Raw genomic sequence first — 22818 nt, 5'->3', positions numbered from 1 at the left:
ATGAGTAGCAAAGCAAGTTACAGTTTGACTATGGACAAAAGACCTTTCTTAACATTTCTTAACATAACATAATGATGAGAACAGGCCATTCAGCCCAACAATGCTTGCCATATTCCTGACTATATTGTACCTAGTGGTCTAAGTGCCTACAGACTAGTTAGTGTCTAACACCATATCAAGCCTGGTCTTGAAAAGCTGAAAAGGTTTCTGCCTCTACTATGTGACTTGTGAATAGACATATTCTTCCTGTAAACAAGCTGAAAGAGCAACAACAGAATAAAAACAGTACCATATGAGTAGATGGCATAAAACCATAAAGCCTGTGTTCTCATTGCAGATGAATGCAGAGGAAGACCTTGCCTGGTGGAAGAGAAAGAAATAGTTGCATGATATAGGGCCACTTTTAAAGACAGTAAACATAGTCCATTGTGGTGTACTGAACCTCAAGAAACTCAACTCAGGTTATTTATAACTGAACCGCAGAAACAGTGAAATGCAACACAACTCTGCAAAGTGTTAAAAGCTTGGTCAGGTTTGGCTGAAGGCATTTGGTTCAAGTTAAACAAACCCCAATTGTTGAGACAAATGACATACATGTTTTTAAACATATTTTCTTGTTTACACAAACACAATGTATAGTATAAGACTACACAGTATACTGCCTTTTATTGCTAATATTTAACAATTGTACACAACTGCATGTTTTGATCAACATTTAAAGATTTTTTAAAAGAACAATACATGTAGACCTTAACTTGGATTTAGATGCCTGTTTCTTTTTTTTTCTATTTTTAACAGTCAGCTTCATGAACATGAATCTGCTAAACCGAGTTTGTGAAGAAAAACTATTTCCTGCATTTATTTGTATTTCAAAGTAAACAAAAATGTTGACTGAATACAGGCTTCAGCATTTCACATACATATGCAGCATTAGCGTTTAATAGCATGAGCATTGTGTCGGGTTTCAGTCATTCATTAATAAAGTAGCATACTACTAGTTAGTTAGTCGGTCAGTTTGTTAGGTAGTTAATTAGTTAGAGTCTTTATTATTCCCTTGGGGTAATTTGTTCTGCAGCATAGTCAATAAATAACAATATATATATACCCATGACAACTGATAGATTAAAAAACATTTTTTTAAATACTGCACTTTATTTACCAAAGATTATGTTTTTGAAATGTATGTATAAAATGTTTCATCTTTCATTAATAATACCCTGATCTGTATTTTAAAGTCACATGACTATTAATGTCTCAGTAAAAACAGTAGGCCTACACAAGGCTATCGCCTCATTAGGTGCAGCTTATTTCCTTTTTTGTTTCCGGAGTCTGTGGTTCTTTGCTCTTGTTCATTTAATGTTGTCTACTGGCCGCAAGGACAGGTTAGCCCTTGTTTGTGTAACTCAGTTTAATGTTCAGCAGAATTGTTGATACAGTAGGTTGCCAGAGTCTGCACTTCTTGCATGTGCTGTCTCTCTTGAAACCATACTTTCCCCCTCTACAGCAATTCAATCCCACATATTTGCACAGTTTTCATTATACGTAACTGGATAAGAGAATCTGCTAAATGTCAGTAAAGTAAAATGCCTAAATTACTGACGCCAAACATTTCAAATAAGTTATAGCATTTTTGTTTTGCTTTTCTGCTTTGTTTCGTTCGGTTTGTTTAACTGTACAGTTTAACCGGGCTGGCTAATTTGCTGGGTTCACTTCAGTTTACAACATCTCTCTACCAGTGTGTCCCTACCATCATCTCAGCCCACATAAGAAAGAAAAACACGTAAAACAAAATATGCAGTCAATTAGTGCCAGTTCTTTCACAAGGTAATGGAAAGAATACTATAATATTAATTTGTATTCAATATAACACATCAAATGTAATCCAGCACAATCAAAGAGCATAATGTCAGGCTAAAATATCCAATATTTCATCTAGATTGTGCCAATAGTTGTCAAATTATGGCTTTTAATAGGTGGTAGCATACACCTAAATGCCTAAAACATAATCAACCCATAATTTAAAAATCAGCACACAGCCACATCAATACATACCTGCACTTTGATAATTCTGTTTCACTGTAATCCTTAAAAGATTATTCGATTTGTGCAGCTGATGAAGACACGATCAAGCAACTGGTCAGGTCTGACTGAAAATGTGCATTATGTATCACATCCTAATAACAAAAGACAACTTCCTGCATTGTAACTGAGCTATTTTCCTACACACTCATATGAACTTCCTCCTGCACCCCCGTATCACACTCAAGATATTTAGCTGTAAAAATAAACTGAGCCACAAATACCACAGCTAGTAGTGCCATTTCAGGTGTTCCTGAGTGATATACACAGCCATTGGTAGTAGTGTCATTACAGGTGTTCCTGAGGGACATAAGATTTTTAAGTAAGCTTTACAGTATGTGTTCTGATAAAATATGTCATCCTGAAAAAAGTAATGCCAATTCATCCAGTTTCACTACTGCATATTCTGCCAGCTAGCAAGCAGAAAATAGAAATGTCGCCTTTTTTATTTAAAAATTTTAAGAAAAGGATGTTGCTGGTAAAAAAAAATAGACTTAATATTTTATGTACACTGTAGGGCAAATGTAACTGGACAGTTGGTTCTCATCGTTAAGCATCCTGCTAGCTACAGCAGGTAACAAAACCAGGAAAGATCTCAACCAAGCACTTACGCTGAGTTCCATAAGTTTGCCTCTCAAGCTTAATGCGGTAAAGCATACAGGGAAATGTTCCAAAATTTACCATTTACAGTTATGCAAATCTGGCATCTAGTAACGTGGTTGCAACCATAGCACTTATCTCTTTGAAGGCATATGCAGTAAAATCAAACAAAAGCAATCCTTCCCACATGAATCATGGTTTACCACAATAAAGTCTATTGTTCTCACTGTAGAGTAACGTAGCAGTGGAAGTCAGTAGATCCAGCTAATGAAAACCACTTTTAACAGAGTAAGTGAAACCAAGGGTTGGTCTGATTGGTCATACAGTAATAAACATACCTCCTTTTTCGTGCTAAGTGTAACTGTTTTGGTCACACATTTCTACTGTGCTAAATACAACTCAACATTTCCAGCTCATCTCTATAGCACAGCCTTACGAAGGTACCTACCACAGGCACACCATGTGAAAAAAGTGTTGCTTCTGTAAAATAGCTTTCTACCATCCTGCTAATGTATTAAAAATTAAATGAAATGTATAATGCCAAAACAAACATATGGGGCAAAATTACATCTTCCAAATTATAAAGTTAAATCAATCCCTGTCTATTTATATTATACTTGTTTATCATGTCAAATATGTTGGTTGTACTGTAAATAGATGTTTAGTCATAGTAATATAATATACATACAGTAGAGCATATAAACAGTTACTGAATAATTCTAACAGCTGTGGAAGCAGGCCAGCTAAACCGCTCCGTCTCCACCAGCAGATGGCACATTAACCACATCACCCCTCCACAGTTTGCCTCTGGCTTCCTGTTACGGTAGAGGTAGAGAGGAGTGTAGGATGGCTTTCTCACAGAGGATTGTGCAGTTGAATCTTTTCGGTGCATCGGTGAAGGTAAAAGGTAAGCCATTCCTTTAATATTGATCTCTCATTTACCAATGAATTTCATCATTATACATGTGCATTGTTACATATTCTGTTAAATGAAAAAGTACTGGGACAGTATTTTTGTTTTGGCTGTGTACTCTAACACAGTGGATTTACACTGTATCAAACAGTTGATTTTGACAGACACAAAGTTTTGGCTATGCCTCTGATCAATTTATTCCGTAGCCTCATGATGGCCTAATTTACTGACATTGACACTTAGTTCTAATAACCTCAACAGACTGCAAATGCAAATGACACACCTAGAATCAACTCCAGACCTTTTTTTAGGTGTCATGTATATTAATTAATGATTGAATCCCATGCAGCTGGTATTCAGCAAGAATCAGCTGAGCAGCCAATTGTCCAATTACTTTTGCTCTTTTAAAATGGGGGACTATTTATAAAAAGGGTTGTAATTCCTATACACGGTTACAGCTGTATACACCCTCAAATTAAAGCTGACAGCCTGCTCTTTAACCTCATGCTCAATATTTTATTTCCAATGTGCTGGAGTAGAAAAGCCAAAGTAACAGAAATCATGTCACTGTGCCTATATCTTTGCATTTAACTATATATGTGTTGGATGGCACGGTGGTGCAGTCGGTAGCACTGTTGCCTCACAGCAACGAGGTTGTGGGTTCGAATCTCAGCTTGGGGCCTTTCTGTGTGGAGTTTACATGTTCTCCCTGTATCCACGCGTGTTTCCTCAGGGTACTCCGGTTTCCTCCCACAGTCCAAAGACATGCAGGTAGGCTAATTGGAGGCTTTAAATTGCCCAGAGGTATGAGTGAGCGAGTGAATGGTGTGTGTGCCCTGCGATAGATTGGTGGCCTGTCCATGGGGTAATCCTGTCTCTCGCACAATACATGCTGGTATAGGCTCCAGCGCCCCCCGCGACCCTGCTCAGGATAAGCGGGTATAGATAATGGATGAATGTATGTGTGTCCATGGAATCTTTTCACCAAAGGGTGAGCTTGCACTTGCCTGACCTTGTTGTTGTGGCTTGCATTTCACTGACTAACTGGCTAAAATTAAGTGTTGATCTGAGACAAAAACCAGTATATTTTTGCTCATCGCTGTTTGGTCCGTAGAAAATTTGGTGAGAGCTATGTTTTGTGTGCATTCATATGCAAAATGTGGTAATACACAATTCGTAAACTGAACGTCGTAGATTTACAGTTTCATTTTCAATCATTTAAGCCATTGCATCCTTAGTCAATTTGAAATCACAGTAGCTTTGCAGCCATTTTTCTCTGTTCCTCTTGTTCCTCTGATGTAATTCACACAGTGTGATGTTAGAACTAGTTTGACAGTCTTCCATCCATCCATCCATCCACCCATCCATCATCTATCGTACAAGGGCCATATATTTATCACAAAAGCTGACCCCTCTAACACCGTGAATTATTTATTGCAGCAAAGATATTCTCAGAACACAAAATAATCAATGAATTAAATATAAATGCTTCGCTCTTGATTATAGTAATATACTTGGTGACAATACATGTAGGCCTGCAAAGCAGTATATGGCAATATTAATAAACAATATTGAAATAAGACATCAGTAATGTACCGTTAAAAATTCAAAAGGATCCTTTCCAAGCACCCAGCACACGTACTAGAGAACAGAATTAACCCTTCTTATGATTCTTGTGATACCAAAACCTCCATCTTCATGGCCGTTCAGTAATAAACGTGCTGGCAGAAATCACAAGCCTTATTCACATCGCGCACAAGCAACATCCGATAAAAAAAAGTATCATATGTGAAATGTGTGCATGGAGAATTACAATCAAATTCCTGTAGTGTGACAAAGGCCTTTTCAATGCATAGTCATCACTTGAACTACCTCCGGATCACGTATGTTAAAGCAGCAGGTTTTTCTTAAGACTAGCCAACTTTGTGCCATTACATGTTCGCATAAACGTCCTCTTTAAAACAACTTTCATAATCCACCCCTTCTTCTTCTTCAAAATATGGTGTCTGAAAATAGAAAAGGAACACAGTGAAACCATTTCATTTCAGACACAAATGCACAGACGTTATACTTCCTGCAGTTCCAGAAAAGCTTGTATAGTGATGTTATGCCTCCAGGGTTGTGCATGTGTGCACTACCCCATTACTGTGCAAAAGATTACCTCTATTCATACTTTCTGTTGTAACTGTTTCCTATGGACCATGCAATTAGACACTATTTCACACCAGGCACAAAGAGCCTACACAATATTTAAAAAACTGTCTCCAGGGGAGGCATAACCAGATATTAATCATAGGGATGCCAATCATTTTGAAACCTACTGTATGTTCTGCAGAAAAATATTGTATTACTCAATAATAACTTTTTGTGTCTGAAAAATTGTGTTAAGATAACAGCATGTGGCTCCCCCTTACGTTAGAGCCGAAAATGGGCAGTGTAGCACAGTGGGCAAGGAACTGGGCTTGGATATCTATTACTGGATAGGACACTGCCGTTGTACCCTTGAGCGAGGTACTTAACCTGAATTGCTTCAGTACATATCCAGCTGTATAAATGGATGCAAGGTAAATGCTGTGTAAAATGTTGTGTAAGTCGCTCTGGATAAGAGCATCTGCTAAATGCTGCAATGTAATGTAAAATATGCCCCACTGTATGCTTTCATTTTTTACAGTCATTCTACTCACTTTCATGAAGGGTGCCAATAATTCTAGAATTGGCTGCTCACTTAATCTAAAATAGTATGTCTTTTAAAACCCAGAAAGAACACTTCATTTCAAGTGCTTACAGGCAATATTAAATTATTGAACTTACCGCACTGTTAAGATAAATGTTATCACCCCCGGGAGCGGACGGATCTTCAACAGGCCCCTTTCCCCTGCTGCTAGATGGCATTACAGACAGTCAATTCAGCATTATTCATTCATGTTTAATCAGAATATGAGTCTGAATACTTTTCATCTGTGAACTTTAGAGACCTACCGGGATTTGGCTGGCGCTATGTTTTCCTGTGTTCCCACATGCTGGTCATCGCTGTGAAAATAAGACAAGAAATGACACGCGTATTACACACCCTAGCCCATCGCCGCGGCAACACCCAATGCACATTAAGCGTGTGTGTCATGCAAAATTCAACGTGCGCCGGACAGAAAACCGCAGATAACAGACGGCTAATCAGCAAAAGTGAGGACTATTGATCGCCGACTGAAATCCCCACTGCTTAGATAGTGTGTGTAGTACCCCACTCCCACGGCACCAGCTGCTACTGGTTCAGCTCGTATTTGATGTGGAAAATATGACTCTTTGTCACATTAAGAAAGAGCTGTAGTGGGCTATGCTGGTCAAGAGTCTGACAACGATTTGTTGACATGCCTTCAAAACCTGTGCCAGATAAGTCTGCATGATTGTCTGGACCTATTACCTACTATTTAAACTGAAATTATCCTTGTCAAATTTGCGTGCTTGTCTGCAAGTCTGTATGTACATTCTTGAGGCGATTTATAAAAATGAATTTGCAGTTTTGAAAAAATGATTATATTTTTTTAATGGATTTTGCTAACCAGCAAAAGGCAGTTTTTTTGGCTTGTGTTAATTGTTCAGAAAACTTTTGAACCAGTGTTTCAAAAAATGTGTTCAAGCATTTGAGATAATCTATGACTAGGTAGAAATTTGTAGTGCGTATAGCATGAAACCTAGTTATATAATTAAATGCTTCTTTTGGACTGCATTTAATTATATAGCTAGTTAATTATGCAGCTAGTTGCTGTTTGCTGTTAATTAATAGTATTCATTAACAGCAATTTTTCTGTTGCATACTTCGGAGACTTACAGGTCTTCAGTTGAGTAGATGGGGTTTTTCTTTACTTCCACACTTTGAAGATTAAAAGCAACAAAAAAAAAAAAAAATGTTATACATATTTAATTTGCCACATTTTAATCAGCGATTTCTTATGCTAAAACATGAGCGTACATTGGTAGGCCTTTGATGTGAGCACTTCGGTTTGCACCAATTTTGTACCAAATTCATCCAAACAACAGCCAGCCCAGTTTCAGGGGATATTCTATATTAAATGTAAAAGGCATGTCAAAAAATTGACAAAGCATAGGGACATTTATAGAAGCAAAAAGAAACAAAATCAGGCAAAAAGAAGGCTTCACTGCAGGCAATGAACTTTCGATTTCCTGGTCCATCTAAACATAATCCCATATATGTCGAAACATACAGCATACAAACAGCAGCCTGTGGGTGGCTTGCATGTTGATGTAATCAGTCCACCAGTAATTATTAACACGGCTTCATAAGCATTCCAGTATGTTGCAGTTACGTACACGATCAAACTGAGCACTTACTGCAACTGCAACATTGTACTGTGTCGTTGTACAAGTCTTGTACTCCCTTTGAAAAGTGAACGGTGCATTTTCTCAGTTTATATAATGTGTGTTGCAGTACTACTTCCTTTTAAAACATATCTCCAGGGCATATATTATGAAATTTCCAGTCTGATGTGAGGGGTTTTCTAAATAACACTTACCGTTTTTTTCGTCTTGAACATTTCCACAGCAATAAAATAACCAATATGAGCACAAAGGCAGAAGCAGCTGAGCCTGATAAGTAGATGGCCATCAGTACTCCTGTGAGGATAAATTCCTGATTAATTGGGATGGCAGGTCTGCCATCCCACCAAGTTACACCTTAAGGATAAGGATATTGCTGATGCCTTAATTTACTTTGTTGAGAGTTTTACTACAGAGGACGTTATTAATAGGCTGGAAGGCATATTCAGAACTAGGAATGTCTCAGAATATATTAATATAGAGAATAAAGAAGTATTGCATTGTTACAGGCATTTAGCAGACACTCTTATCCCGAGCGACTTATATTTTATCCAATGATACAGCTGGATATATACTGGAGCAATGCAGGTTAAGTACCTTGCTCAAGGGTACAAGGCAGTGTCCTACTGGTGAATCCTACTTAGCCATCATACTACACTGCCACCTACTGGATAAATTACATGAACTAAAGACAAGTCCCTGGCCCTGATGACATGTAAACAAAAGTACCCAGAGAGTTAGGTGAGATCATCTTTAAACCACTGACAGAAAGTTTTGGACAGACTTTAGAAACTGGAGAAATACCAGAGGACTAGAAGCGAGGTAATGTAATGCACATATATATATATATATATATATATATATATATATATATATATATATATATATATATAAACCGAGAAATACCCCTTTGATAGTGAAGGAAAATGGTAAAGTACCTCTTTGGTTGGTTTCCAGGACCCTTGTTTCGTTCCCATGTTTGTTGCTGGCGTAGCAGGACACCACATCAGTAAGGCCCAGGTGGAAATGCAGTGTGTGGACAGTGGCAGAGTCCTGTCCAACTGTGCTGTGGACGCTGCTGCTGTTTTCAGTTTTGCCATCTGCAAGTTTCCACTGGACTCTGCTAGCGGGCCTGGACTCCACCAGGCACCGGCAGTTCACCCCTGTGATTTCTGCAACACAGCCTGATTGTGCTCCAATGCTTGGGGGGTCTGGAAATTATTAAAGAATTCCTATTATTATTATGATTATTATTAGATTTTTTAAACTACAGTTTTCAATTTATTTACATACTGTGCCAAATGTATGCCCGTATGACTAACTAGCCAAATTTTAAGATAAAAATGACCGTCTGCCTTTGTGCACTGCTGATGATGTTATATCAAATAAAAGTTGAGGCCTGACAATGACTTACACAAGTTCATGTGGAGATGAAACATACACAGCAATTTTAATTCAATTTGGACCCCTTACAGAAAGACATCTGTAGTTGTAGTTTAAAATCAAGCAGATCTCTCCTGAGATCCTTCCTCCATTTTATTTTTATGTCAAAACACTGATAACTGGAGACCCATCAAACACTGCAAATGTGTACCCAACACATCTCTTCACCTGATATATGCTCAGAAAGATGGTCATTACGTATTAATTTCAGGCCAGACGACAAAGACGTGAGGGCCTGTGTGTAACTGTCCAAATGAAACGTTTTGATCTGCACTTACATTCCACGCTGATCTTGGCCGGAGTGGAGTTCTTGTGCCCCTCTGTGTTGATGGCTGCACAGTAGAGAGCTTTAGTGTGTCTGGACACGTTGTGCAGTTTGTAGATTCGTTCCTCTGACAGCAGAGTGCCAGTGATGTTGTACCACTGGTAGCCGTGTGCAGGAGGGTTACTGTCACTGGAGCACTGGACCTCCACAGCATCTCCCTCCTTCACCACTGTGGACTCAGGCTCGACCTCCACACGGACTGGGGCATCTAGATGAAAGACAACAGTCACAAACATAGTTTATTTCCACATAAACTCATAACACGGTCCTTTATTTGAACGTTTCACGAGCTAGGAGATATAAATACCCTCAAACTAAAGCTGACAATCCGCATTTTAACCTCGCATTCATTGTATTTCAAATCCAATGTGCTGGAGTACAGAATCAAACCAACATAAATTTTGTTACAGTCCTAATGCTTATGCATTTACAGTAACTGTAAATTATCTCATATTTCATGTGATGCATACCCAGATAGAGAACAATTCTACGAGTTTACATCTTCTTATAGCAGTATCACACATTTTGCCTCAGAATAAGATGCTATCAAAATGTGTTAGTTCTCATTTTGAAAAATATTGTGAAATACTTCAGGCTTTGTGCAGAAACATGTAAAATAAATAAATAAATTAGCCCACTTACATGCCACATTCAATATTTTAGAAGATTGCACAGATGTAACCTGCTGATACTTTGCTGTGCAAGTCAGATGCTGGTTGTGGTCAGAGCTTGTGGCAGTGAATGTCAGGCTTGACGTCACTCTCCATTGGCCGTTGGGAAGCTCCTCTGATTGGATGGTGGTTGTTCCACTGCGGCTCCAGATCAGGTGAGGCAGCTCCGTGGGACAGGAGTGAGACACAGAGCAGGAAGCAGTCACAGCGTCACCTGCTTTGACCTCCCCGCTCACGGTCAGCCGTGGGGAGGCTGGATAGTCTGTAGTCAAATGAAAACAAGCATCTAATAAACCGTCATCTGTAAGCTACAAGATCCCAATTAATCTTTTTCAGTTTTCGGTCAACAAAGTGAGCTGTCACAGTTCTAGAAATAAAGCCATGAAAACATATTTCCAATCACAGCTGGTTTCAAGCATGCAGTGGGGCTTTCAATAGCCAAAGTGCACAGACCTAAAAGGAACTGCTTATGTTTTACAATGACTTTAACGCAGGATCTTATCAGTATATACTCATGATTTTAAAAATAAGCCACATAGAGAACACTTCTTCAAACGCACCTTGGACATCAATGGAGACCATATTATGTTTGTAAGAAGCCTCATCAAATTCATGAATCTCTATCCTAAAAATAAATGGGCCATTGTCCTTTTTTTTCAGGTGATTAATTCTCAGTGAACAGTTCTTCCTTGCGAGATCCCCAATCAAATTTGTCCGGCCCCTGAATTCTTCCATCACTTTGGAGGAGTCTGGGTGGTAAATGGGTTGGTTGTTGGTCATATGCCATATTCCTGTTATTGCTGGAGGCTTTTTTGGGGGGTCTGGGTAATTGAACTTGCAGGGAACCACGACACAGGACCCCTGCAGTGCTGAGATTGTTTGTGGTATTTCTGCAGTCCATGAAGCCGTGTACACATTTAGCACTGGAAAAAAACACAATCATAGTGTGACATTATGAGATTATGTTCCATACAGACTTTAAAATGGTGTAAATTGTGTTCTTGGCTAGAAATAGCTGTACAAAATGAGTATTGTACCTTATCAAACCTGTGTTTTGTAGTTGTCCAATGACCATGCTATGCACTTTTGTACGTCGCTTTGGATAAAAGCGTCTGCTAAATAAATGTAATGTAAATATTTTAGTTTTTTGTTGTTTTTACTCCTAGATTTGTTTCTGAATTTCTTGGCAACATTTTTTCCAAATTAGCCAAAATGTATATGGTCAGCCATTTTAGTCTCTTTCTAAAGGAGAAAAAAATAATCTACATGTTAATCTGTGACTTTGTATCTCGCTGATTAACTAATTGAGCTCAAGTAAGTGTAAACAAAAAAAAAAAAACAATCACATTTTACATGTCAATGTTATATTTCAAAATAAATTTGAATATTACATTACAGGCCTTTATCAGATTATCTTATTTAGGACGACTTATACAACTTATTATTTTTTTACATGGCTTTTACATTGCATTCATTTATACAGCTGGATATATACTGAAGCAATGCAGATTAAGTACCTTGCTCAGGGGTACAACAGCAGTGTCCTACGTGAGAATTGAACCTGTGACCTTTAGGTTACAAGCCCAGCGCCTTACCCATTATACTGCACTTCCGCCCCATGTATGCCACAGGCAACTGCAGAAAGTTCTGTGCTGTGCTATTTTGCCCTTAATTATCTAGATTTCATCATCTTTCAGATATTGTAGCTACAATCACCTTGACTGAATTAGGCAAGCCTGGGCTTTTAACACATTATTATTCATGTCAAAGTGAACAAGAATCATTCAGTGCCAATAATGAGGCGTGTACTTATCACCGATTAAGTGAAATCTCAGAATTCTCTCCTAATTTCAATAATGAGTAGCAAAGCAAGTTACAGTTTGACTATGGACAACAGACTTTTCTTAACATTTCTTAACATAACATAATGATGAGAACAGGCCATTCAGCCCAACAATGCTTGCCATATTCCTGACTATATTGTACCTAGTGGTCTAAGTACCTACAGACTAGTTAGTGTCTAACACCATATCAAGCCTGGTCTTGAAAAGCTGAAAAAAGTTTCTGCCTCTACTACGTGACCTGTGAATAGACATATTCTTACTGTAAACAAGCTGAAAGAGCAACAACAGAAAAAAAAACAGTACCATTTGAGTAGATGGCATAAAACCACAAAGCCTGTGTTCTCATTGCAGATGAATGCAGAGGAAGACCTTGCCTGGTGGAAGAGAAAGAAATAGTTGCATGATATAGGGCCACTTTTAAAGAGAGTAGACATAGTCCATTGTGGTGTACTGAACCTGCCTTTTATTGCTAATATTTAACAATTGTAAACAACTGCATGTTTTGATCAACATTTAAAGATTTTTTAAAAGAACAATACATGTAGGCCTTAACTTGGATTTGTGATTAAATTTAGAGGCCTATTTCTTTTTTTTTCTTGTTTTTACAGTCAGCTTTCTGAGTTCTGCAATCATGAACATGGATCTGCTAAACCGAGTTTGTGAAGAAAAACTATTTCCTGCATTTATTTGTATTTCAAAGTAAACAAAAATGTTGACTGAATACAGGCTTCAGCATTCCACATACATATGCAGCATTAACGTTTAATAGCATGGACATTGTGTCGGGTTTCAGTCATACATTAATAAAGTAACATACTACTAGTTAGTTAGTCAGTCAGTTAGTTAGTTAGTTAATTAGTTAGGGTCTTTATTATCCCCTTGGGGTAATTTGTTCTGCAGCATAGTCTACAATAAATAACAATATATATATACCCATGACAAATGATGAAGATTAAAAAACATTTTTAAAAATACTGCACTTTATGTATCAAAGATTATGTATTTCAAATGTATGTGTAAAATGTTTCATCTTTCATTAATAATATCCTGATCTGTATTTTAAAGTCACATGACTATTAATTTCTCAGTAAATACAGTAGGCCTACACAAGGCTTATCACCTGATTAGGTGCAGCTTATTTCCTTTTTTGTTTCCGGAGTCTGTGGTTCTTTGCTCTTGTTCATTTAATGTTGTCTACTGGCCGTAAGGACAGGTTAGTCCTTGTTTGTGTAACTTAGTTTAATGTTCAGCAGAATTGTTGATACAGTAGGTTGCCAGTTGAGTCTGCACTTCTTGCATGTGCTGTCTCTCTTGAAACCATACTTTCCCCCTCTACAGCAATTCAATCCCACTTATTTGCACAGTTTTCATTATACGCAACTGGATAAGAGAATCTGCTAAATATCAGTAAAGTAAAAAACCTAAATTACTGACGCCAAACATTTCAAATAAGTTATAGCATTTTTGTTTTGCTTTTCTGCTTTGTTTCGTTCGGTTTGTTTAACTGTACAGTTTGACTGGGCTGGCTAATTTGCTGGGTTCACTTCACTTTACAACATCTCTCTACCAGTGTGTCCCTACCATCATCTCAGAAAACAGCCCACATAAGAAAAAAAAACACTTAAATCGCCTGCCAGAAATAAAATGAATGAATGAATTAATTGCACAATATAAACACAGTATTACACAAAATATGCAGTCAATGAGTGCCAGTTCATTCACAAGGTAATGGAAAGAATACTATAATATTAATTTGTATTCAATATAACACATCAAATGTAATCCAGCACAATCAAAGAGCATAATGTCAGGCTAAAATATCCAATATTTCAACTAGATTGTGCCAATAGTTGTCAAATTATGGCTTTTAATAGGTGGTAGCATACATCTAAATGCCTAAAACATAACCAACCCATAATTTAAAAATCAGCACACAGCCACATCAATACATACCTGCACTTTGATAATTCTGTTTCACTGTAATCCTTGATAGATTATTCGATTTGTGCAGCTGATGAAGACACGATCAAACAACTGGTCAGGTCTGACTGAAAATGTGCAGCATGTACCACATCCTAATAACAAAAGACAACTTCCTGCCTTGTAACTCAGCTATTTTCCTACACACTCATATGAACTTCCTCCTGCACCCCCGTATCACACTCAAGATATTTAGCTGTAAAAATAAACTGAGCCACAAATACCACAGCTAGTAGTGCCATTTCAGGTGTTCCTGAGTGGTATACACAGCCATTGGTAGTAGTGCCATTACAGGTGTTCCTGAGGGACATACGATTTTAAAGTAAGCTTTACAGTATGTGTTCTGATAAAATATGTCATCCTGAAACAATAAGTAATGCCAATTCATCCAGTTTTACTACTGCATATTCTGCCTGCTGGCAAGCAGAATATAGAACTGTCCCATTTTTATCACTTAATATTTTATGTACACTGTAGGGCAAATGTAACTGGACAGTTGGTTCTCATCGTTAAGCATCCTGCTAGCTACAGCAGGTAACAAAACCAGGAAAGATCTCAACCAAGCACTTACGCTGAGTTCCATAAGTTTGCCTCTCAAGCTTAATGCGGTAAAACATATGTAACTGAATAACCACAAGGAAATGTGCCAAAATTTACAATTTACAATTGTGCAAATTTTGCATCTAGTAATGTGGTTGCAACCACAGCACTTATCTTTTTAAAGGCATATGCAGTTCACTCAAACAAATACAATCCTTCCCATATATGGTGCCCAGGTAGGCCTGCCTGGTAGGAGATCTTCTTGAGCGCGTGGACAAGCTCCTGGCCAGAGAAGAAAGGGATCCAGTTGTCATGGTCCACATAGGGACCAATGGCATGGGTAAGGGCAGGTTTGAGGTCCTGCAGGACAAATTTGTGGAATTAGCAGAGGCGATTAGGAGCAAAATCTCCACGGTAGTCTTCGCTGGAATTCTACCTGTACCACGTGCAAGCAGAGGGAAGCAGAACTTTACCTGGAGGTTTAACACGTGGCTACAATCCTTTTGTAGGAAAGAGGGGTACAGGTTTATGGGGCGCTGGGATTCGTTTTGGGACAGGAGTGAGCTGTACGAAAATAATAACATCCTAAGGGATAGCCAACATGGTTTTTGCAATGGAAGGTCATGCATGACAAACCTTTTGACATTCTTTGAGGAAGCTACCAAGCTACCAAGTTTGGAACTGGCTACAGGTTAGAACACAAAGGGTAGTAGTAGGAGGGATCTTCTCTGAGCAGGGTATTGTGGGAAGTGGAGTTCCACAGGGATTAGTGCTGGGTCCACTGCTCTTCCTCATTTATATAAATGACCTTGACACAGACATTGAAAGTACACTAGTTAAATTTGCAGATGATACAAAACTGGGAGGTTTAGCCAGCAGTTTGGAATCTACTAAAGTAATCCAAGAAGATTTAAACAGAATCCAGAAATTGGGCAGAAACCTGGCAGATTAAATTCAATATAACTAAATGTAAAGTTCTACATGTGGGGAATAAAACATAGGGCAGGATTACTTCATGGGAGGTACAAAATTAGAATGTAGAAAAAGACTTGGGAGTAATAGTTGATCAAACCCTATCAGGGTCTGGTCAATGTGCTGTAGCAGTAAAAAAAAAAAAAGCCAACAGGATGCTGGGATACATAGCCAGGAGTATTGAGTATAAATCTAAGGAGATCATACTCACCCGATACAATACCCTTGTAAGACCACACTTAGAGTGTTGTGTTCAGTTCTGGGGACCGTACTACGAGAAAGATATAGAGGCACTGGATAAGGTCCAAAGACGGGCAACCAGATTGATTCCGGGTATAACACTTATAAAAGATAAGTGTTATGAGAAAAGACTTGAGATGCTTGGACTTTTCAAGCTTAGTAAAAGGAGACTTACGGGAGATTTGATTGCGGCTTTTAAATTTATTAAAGGGATGAGCAAAGTGAACTACAGGAAATTATTCAAGTTGAGTTCGGTTAGCAGAACGAGGGGGCATAAATGGAAACTGGAAAAGGGTAAATTTCACACAGACATTAGGAAATATTTTTTCACACAGAGAGTGGTCAATGTGTGTAATAGTTTGCCTGGACATGTAGTGGAGGCAGAAACACTGGGGTTATTCAAGGCCCGGCTTGATACAGTGTTAGATACTATCTAGTGTTTAGATAAACTAAGCATTAAGTACAGTTTAGTGGTAGGAATAGACGAGCAGTGGCCTGTTCTCGTCTTACGTTATATTATGTTACGTTACGTTATGTAAATTGATTTTTAGTCATAGTAAAATAACATACGTACAGTAGAGCATATAAACAGTTAACAATCACTGAAAAATTCTAACAGCTGTGGAAGCAGGCCAGCTAAACCGCTCCCTCTCCACCAGCAGATGGCGCACATCACCCCTCCAGCAGATGGCACACTGACCACATCACCCCTCCAGTAGATGGCGCAATAACCACATCACCCCTCCTGCAGATGGTGCACTAACCACATCACCCCTCCAGTAGATGGCGCACAAACCACATCACCCCTTCTGGCTTCCTGTTATGCTAGTAACAGGAAGCCAGAAGTAGAGAAGTATGTAGCAGCTAGAAGTAGAGAGGTGTGTAGGAGGATATTCTTACAGAGTCTTTTGCTGTTGAATCTTTTCGGTGCATCGGTGAAGGTAAAAGGTAAGCCATTCCTGTGTTATTGGTCTCTTATTTACAAACAAATTTCATCATTATACATATGCATTGTACCATTTTTCATTCTGTTAAATGCAAAGGTCCTGGGATAGTATTTTTGTTTTGGCTGTGTACTTTTGCACATTGGATTTGCAGTGTATCAAACAGTTGATTTTGACACATCCAATGTTTTGGCTATGTCTCTGATCAATTTATTCTGAAGCCTCATGATGGCCTACTTTACTGGCATTGACACCTAGTTCTAATAACCTCAACAGACTCCAGTTGCAAATTACACACCTAGAATCAACTCTAAACCTTTTAATTTAGGTGTCATGTATATGAATTAATGATGCAATGCCATGCAGCTGGTATCCAGCAAGAATCAGCTGAGCAGCCAATTGTCCAATTACTTTTGCTCTTCTAAAATGGGGGACTATTCATAAAAAGTGTTTTAATTCCTATGCACGTTTACAGCTGTATACACCCTCAAATTAAAGCTGACAGCCTGCACATTAACCCCATACTCAATATTTTATTTCCAATGTGCTGGAGTAACAGAAATCATGTCACTGTGCCTATATCTTTGCATTATCTATATATGTGCCAGGCGGCACGGTGGTGCAGTGGGTAGCACTGTCGCCTCACAGCAAGAAGGCCGTGGGTTTGAATCTCAGCTTGGGGCCTTTCTGTGTGGAGTTTGCGTGTTCTCCCCGTGTCCACGCGGGTTTCCTCCGGGTACTCAGGTTTCCTCCCGCAGTCCAAAGACATGCAGGTAGGCTAATTGGAGACTCTAAATTTCCCATATGTATAGGTGTGAGAGTGAATGGTGTGTGTGCCCTGCGATAGATTGGCGGCCTGTCTGGGGTGCATTCCTGCCTATCGCCCAATGCATGCTGGGATAGGCTCCAGCACCCCCCGCGACCCTGCTCAGAATAAGCGGGTATAGATAATGAATTGATGTACAGTATATGTGTCCATGGAATCTTTTCACCAAAGGGTGAGCTTGTACTTGCATGACCTTGTTGTTGTGGCTGGCATTTCACTAACTGGCTAAAGCTGGATGTTGATTTGAGACAAAAACAAGTGTATTTTTGCTCATCACTGTTTGGTCAGCCTGTTTTTTTTCCACCCAGATTTAGAGAGATGCTACATGTTCTCGTCTGGATCCTTGTGCACCAATTCTCAGGTAATGTTCTTTCAAGTTGCCGTTGCTTTTAGACAGTAAAGGAATTAAAGTTACAGAAAAGCCAACTAGTGTAAGCTGTGTGCGTATGCATTGGGAAATGCAAGGCTGACAACCTTTCTTACCTTTCTGTAATCCAGGTATATTATTGTATATTCCCTGAGGCGCTGCAGGTTACAGTACCTTTACTTTGAAGGCACAGCAGCAGTGCACGACCTGGGAATCAAAACTACAACCTCAGAGCTGCAAGCCCAGTTCTCTGACCATTACGCTGCACTACCAACCAGGGGGCCTACATCCAGAGTGTAATATAGGCTTCCTGCTTCAGAATCTATCACTGCTGTGTCTCTGTTTATGCCAGCCAGGGTCTGCTGCTTGATTTGGGTGACACAGTCAGAAGGACGAATGGAAGGCGTAGTGGGCGGTAGCATCACCCTCAGCTGTCAGATCCATTCTGACTCCGGGGATGAATTTTCACACTGTTTACCCCAGTGGTACATTTGGCAACTGGAACGGTGGAGAGAGGTGGAGGGCTTAACCTCTTAGCGCACAGCCCCTAGTGGTCGGCACGCCGCCATGCCGAGATTACTAAACTCAAACATTAGGTGCTACTGCAACCAAAGTGTGAGATAAAAACAGAAACGCGTTGTTTTAGTTTCATCAGTAGACGATACACGACGACAACTATGCCGAAAACGGAGTTTGGCAGCCCCACCATTGTCGCTCCGGTCGTTCATTTGGCACGCACCCCCTCCCTGCAGTCTCATCTACAAAACACCCCCCACCCTTGACATAATGGACAATATTGTCTGTCTTGGCATTCGTAAAAATATTCTTTCACCACTAAAAAATCATATTCTGTTATAGCAACAAGATAAACCCGACAATAGCCCTAAGATATGCCTATACAGCAGTGAAAACGCTGCTCACTGAACAACGAAATAAACAAGAAAAGGTTTTTAAAAATTATACCATTTCATTCTACAGTCAATATCTGAGACTAAATATTGAATAAATATACAACCTTACTGTTGGTTTTACGTGTAGAGATGTCCCTTTTGAGACTGCATGGTCATATATTGTCTTGGACAATCCATTTGGGAAATATACACGCATTTGTGAGGCCTGGGTATCTTCCAAAATAGCTGTGCGTAATACCACACCTGTTGTTTACAGCGTCGTCACCCTTTTTAGTACAGTCTGGCTTGATTGACAATTCATTTAGTCAGTAGGTGAGAGTATAAGCTTTCTAACAATGTCTAATTCTGCTTTTTGTATACCGTTTTATAGGTCAGCGTAACAGAAAATATTCTTAGCATCGCATTCACTTACGCATTCACTCTATGTTAGCAGAAAAATATTCTGCACCAAACGAAACGTGATTAACGATATTTCGTAATTTCTTGGAAAATACTATTATTATTGAGGACTTCTGGACATAGCTAAGCCATATGTTCGCTGACAGACCTAGCTGACATCGTTTTCTGGAGCAAAACAGAAGCAAATAGAACAGTATCATTGACACTGTCTCTGTCTCCATCTACTGAACATAGATGAGATTTCATCATTGCTATGTAAGTATTACTGCTCAAAATATTTTGGTTATATACGTTATTTTTGAAATTGAGTATCTTTAAATAGGTTAGTGGTGTTATATAGTGTGGATATTTCACACTGTAATGTAGGTGTTAGATGGTAGTGTAATAGTTTTTGTGAAGCATGCAACAGTGATGACGTGAGAGTTGGAACATTGCCAAAACGTGGCGGACGGTTGAAAATTGTTTTCATGTCGTCCCATCCCCATACAAGAAAACATACCAGAGTACAGAGTATAGAAATACACACAAGAGTAAATTATTACACATTTAGGTACTGTGCTGCATTGTGTGACAATATTTGGGCATTATTTTTTTAAAATCTGTTAGCAATGTTTCATCTTAAACCTTCAAGGGGCTCATTTATATGCTTTATAATGGACAAAAAGCATTTTATTCAATTTTGGAGAGATTTTGGATATGTTTCTGGACCCCTAGATATTTCAGACCACTGTATTGACTGAAAGCTTGTAATTCCCACTTGTAAATTTAGCAACAGTGATTTTCTTGAGTCAAAACAGTTGATTTGTAGTGAAATATGTGAATATGTTGTGATTTACAGCAATACATAATTAAGCATTTTGGATGGATTTGGAGACGCTGGGTACACTGCTTAGTTTTTGCTTCATACATCTATAGTAGTTCTACATATCCACCCTTAGATTTTATGAACTTGTGGTCAAGAAGTTTTTGATCTAGCACATGTATAGTTTAACCTGCTGTATATATGCAATCTCTCAGTATTTCATTGCAAACTTAAAAAGTGCAAATTCATTTTTGATTTTTTGTCAAAACAATTGCATTTGTGGCACTTTATTTCTTCCAAAATTATGAATATAAACTAATCTGCGTTAGTATTGTAAATTGTACAAATGTCTTGCTTCATTTAAGCCATTTTTCAAGTATCTGTGGTGTTCATATCTGGAGTTATAAAGCTTTAAATAGGGTACCCCCTAAAAGGGCAAGGATTGGCAAGATTTGGCTTGTGCGCTAAGGGGTTAAATCAGCTGAAAGGAAGAGTCGTTAAGAAAAAGGACGCCAGCACAGCAAACACCACCATCACCATTAAAGAGCTGACAAAAAATGACACCGATACCTACTTCTGCACTCTGATGTGTAAGGTCAATGGGCAAAGCAAGCAGCACCATGGCAACGGAACAAAGATTCACGTCTGTGATCCAGAGTGCATCGCTAGGAAAATCCCAACCGCCAGTGCCACAGCTCCGCCAGGTAGAGCTGAACGCTGATTTACTTGCTTCTTTTATTTGTCATTTTTCACTGCAGTTTTCCGTCGGATTGCGCTGCTACTTTACAAAGCAGTCCAATGGAAGTTCCATTCCAGTTGGAGTTCACCCTCCTGTTTTATGGTATCCTTGTAAGGCATCTTGAGATTAATTAATGCAATCAAAACAACTTTGCAATTCCCTCACAGTGCTTTAAAGAGTAAGAGATGCACATTTTGTGTATAATTGTGATATGAAACATGCACATCTATATATCATTTAAGCGTTTAATTTACTGCTGTGAATTTAGTTGAGACAGACGTCTGCTATGGGGGATGTATTCCTATACAATCAATTCCCCTGGCAAAGTGATTCATTTTTCCACAATTCGCCTTTGCATAACAAATAATGTCATATCATCCTTTTGAATCATTCATCCCTATTATTATACATCTCTGCCAGAAATTAAATCTGTTGAAATGTCTTTTGAAATGACGAAAACCCTGAAAAGTACATTTAAAATGTTTCTCTCTCCGCTGAGATTTCTCTCTTGTCATCTCGTTGTAGAACCAGACAGCGATGCTGCTGAAGACGGTCTTCTTCCTCTTCCGTTCTATGCCCTCCTCACGCTGAAGCTGGTGTTTGCTGTTGTCACGGTCACCGTGTCATTTTCCTGCCCCCGCTGTTGAGCTGTTCTCAAATGTTCACACCACCTCCACCTGGACAACAGAAGTGCCGCAGACAATATCAGCACTGCAGGGATCTTGTGTCGTGGTTCCCTGCAAGTTCAATTACCCAGACCGTGAAATAAAGCCTACAGACCTGACAGGAATATGGCACACGACAAATCAAGACATATACATTTATCACCCGGACTCCTCCAAAGTGATGGAAGAATTCAGGAGCTGGACAAATCTGATTGGGGATCTTGCAAGAAAAGACTGTTCACTGAGAATTAATAACCTGAAAAAAAGGACAATGGCCCATTTATTTTTAGGATAGAGATTCGTGACTTTGATATGTACTCTTACAAAGATAATATGGTCTCCATTGATGTCCAAGGTGCGTTTGAAGAAGTGTTCTCTATGTGGCTTATTTTTAAAATCATGAGTATGTACTGATAAGATCCTGGGTTAAAGTCATTGTAAAACATATGCAGTTCCTTTTAGGTCTGTGCACTTTGGCTATTGAAAGCCCCACTGCATTCTTGAGACCAGCTGTGATTGGAAATATGTTTTTATGACTTTATTCTCTAGAAATGTGACAGCTCACTTTGTTGACCAAAAATTGAAAATGATACATTGGGAACTTGTAGCTTACAGATGGCGGTTTATTAGATGCTTGTTTTCACTTAACTACAGACTCTCCAGCCTTCCCATTGCTGACCGTGAGCGGGGAGGTCAAAGCAGGTGACGCTGTGACTGCTTCCTGCTCTGTGTCTCACTCCTGTCCCACGGAGCTGCCTCACCTGATCTGGAGCCGCAGTGGAACAACCACCAACCAATCAGAGGAGCTGCCCAACAGCCAATGGAGAGTGACTTCAAGCCTTTCACTGCCACAAACTCTGACCACAACCAGCACCTGACTTGCACAGCAAAGTATCAGCAAGTCACATCTGTGCAATCTTCTAAAATTTTGAATGTGGCATGTGAGTTTTTTTTTTTAACACTGAATGTAGTACAGAGTATTATTGGAAATTGAAACTTACAGTAACAATTCAATTCCCCTTTTCTGAGAACAGTTTTATTTTTAGTTGTTTAAAACTGACTGCTACCAATGCTTTTTTACTTTAACTTTTTATCAAAGAATGAATTTAGATCACATGTTCCAAAACAGATCTTCAACCCTTGGAAGCTAAAGAAATAGGCACAGAAAAAAATGGATAAAATATTTTACATTTTCACAATTAATTGTATTGTTCCAGATTTCATCA

General features: G+C 38.9%; 2 protein-coding genes across 11 annotated transcripts in view; one reads left to right on the top strand and one right to left on the bottom strand.

Moving 5' to 3' along the window:
• The window catches only part of LOC118235520, a 253413-nt gene that overhangs the window by 154889 nt on the left and 75706 nt on the right, over positions 1–22818 (top strand). The gene's annotated exons all lie outside the window — the stretch shown is intronic.
• Positions 1–22818, bottom strand: part of LOC118235581 (myelin-associated glycoprotein-like) — a 62491-nt gene that overhangs the window by 22503 nt on the left and 17170 nt on the right. For 2 of the 10 annotated variants that reach the window (XM_035433060.1, XM_035433085.1), the window contains exons 1-2: positions 2053–2460; positions 290–360 (exon numbers count right to left, since the gene is read on the bottom strand). In XM_035433060.1, coding sequence (XP_035288951.1) covers positions 290–332 — 43 coding nt within the window. In that variant the 5' untranslated portion in view covers positions 333–360; positions 2053–2460. Of the gene's footprint in view, positions 1–289; positions 589–2052; positions 2461–5007; positions 5599–6403; positions 6474–6571; positions 6623–8121; positions 8222–8862; positions 9136–9645; positions 9901–14160; positions 14249–22818 lie in introns of those variants that run through there. The other 8 variants (XM_035433094.1, XM_035433100.1, XM_035433129.1 and 5 more) reach the window with 7 other exon arrangements.

This window comes from Anguilla anguilla, chromosome 1 (assembly GCF_013347855.1).
Source record: "Anguilla anguilla isolate fAngAng1 chromosome 1, fAngAng1.pri, whole genome shotgun sequence".
Classification (NCBI taxonomy): Eukaryota; Metazoa; Chordata; class Actinopteri; order Anguilliformes; family Anguillidae; genus Anguilla; species Anguilla anguilla.
Note: the sequence above shows the minus strand (reverse complement) of the source record. Positions and strands in the feature narration are given on the sequence as shown.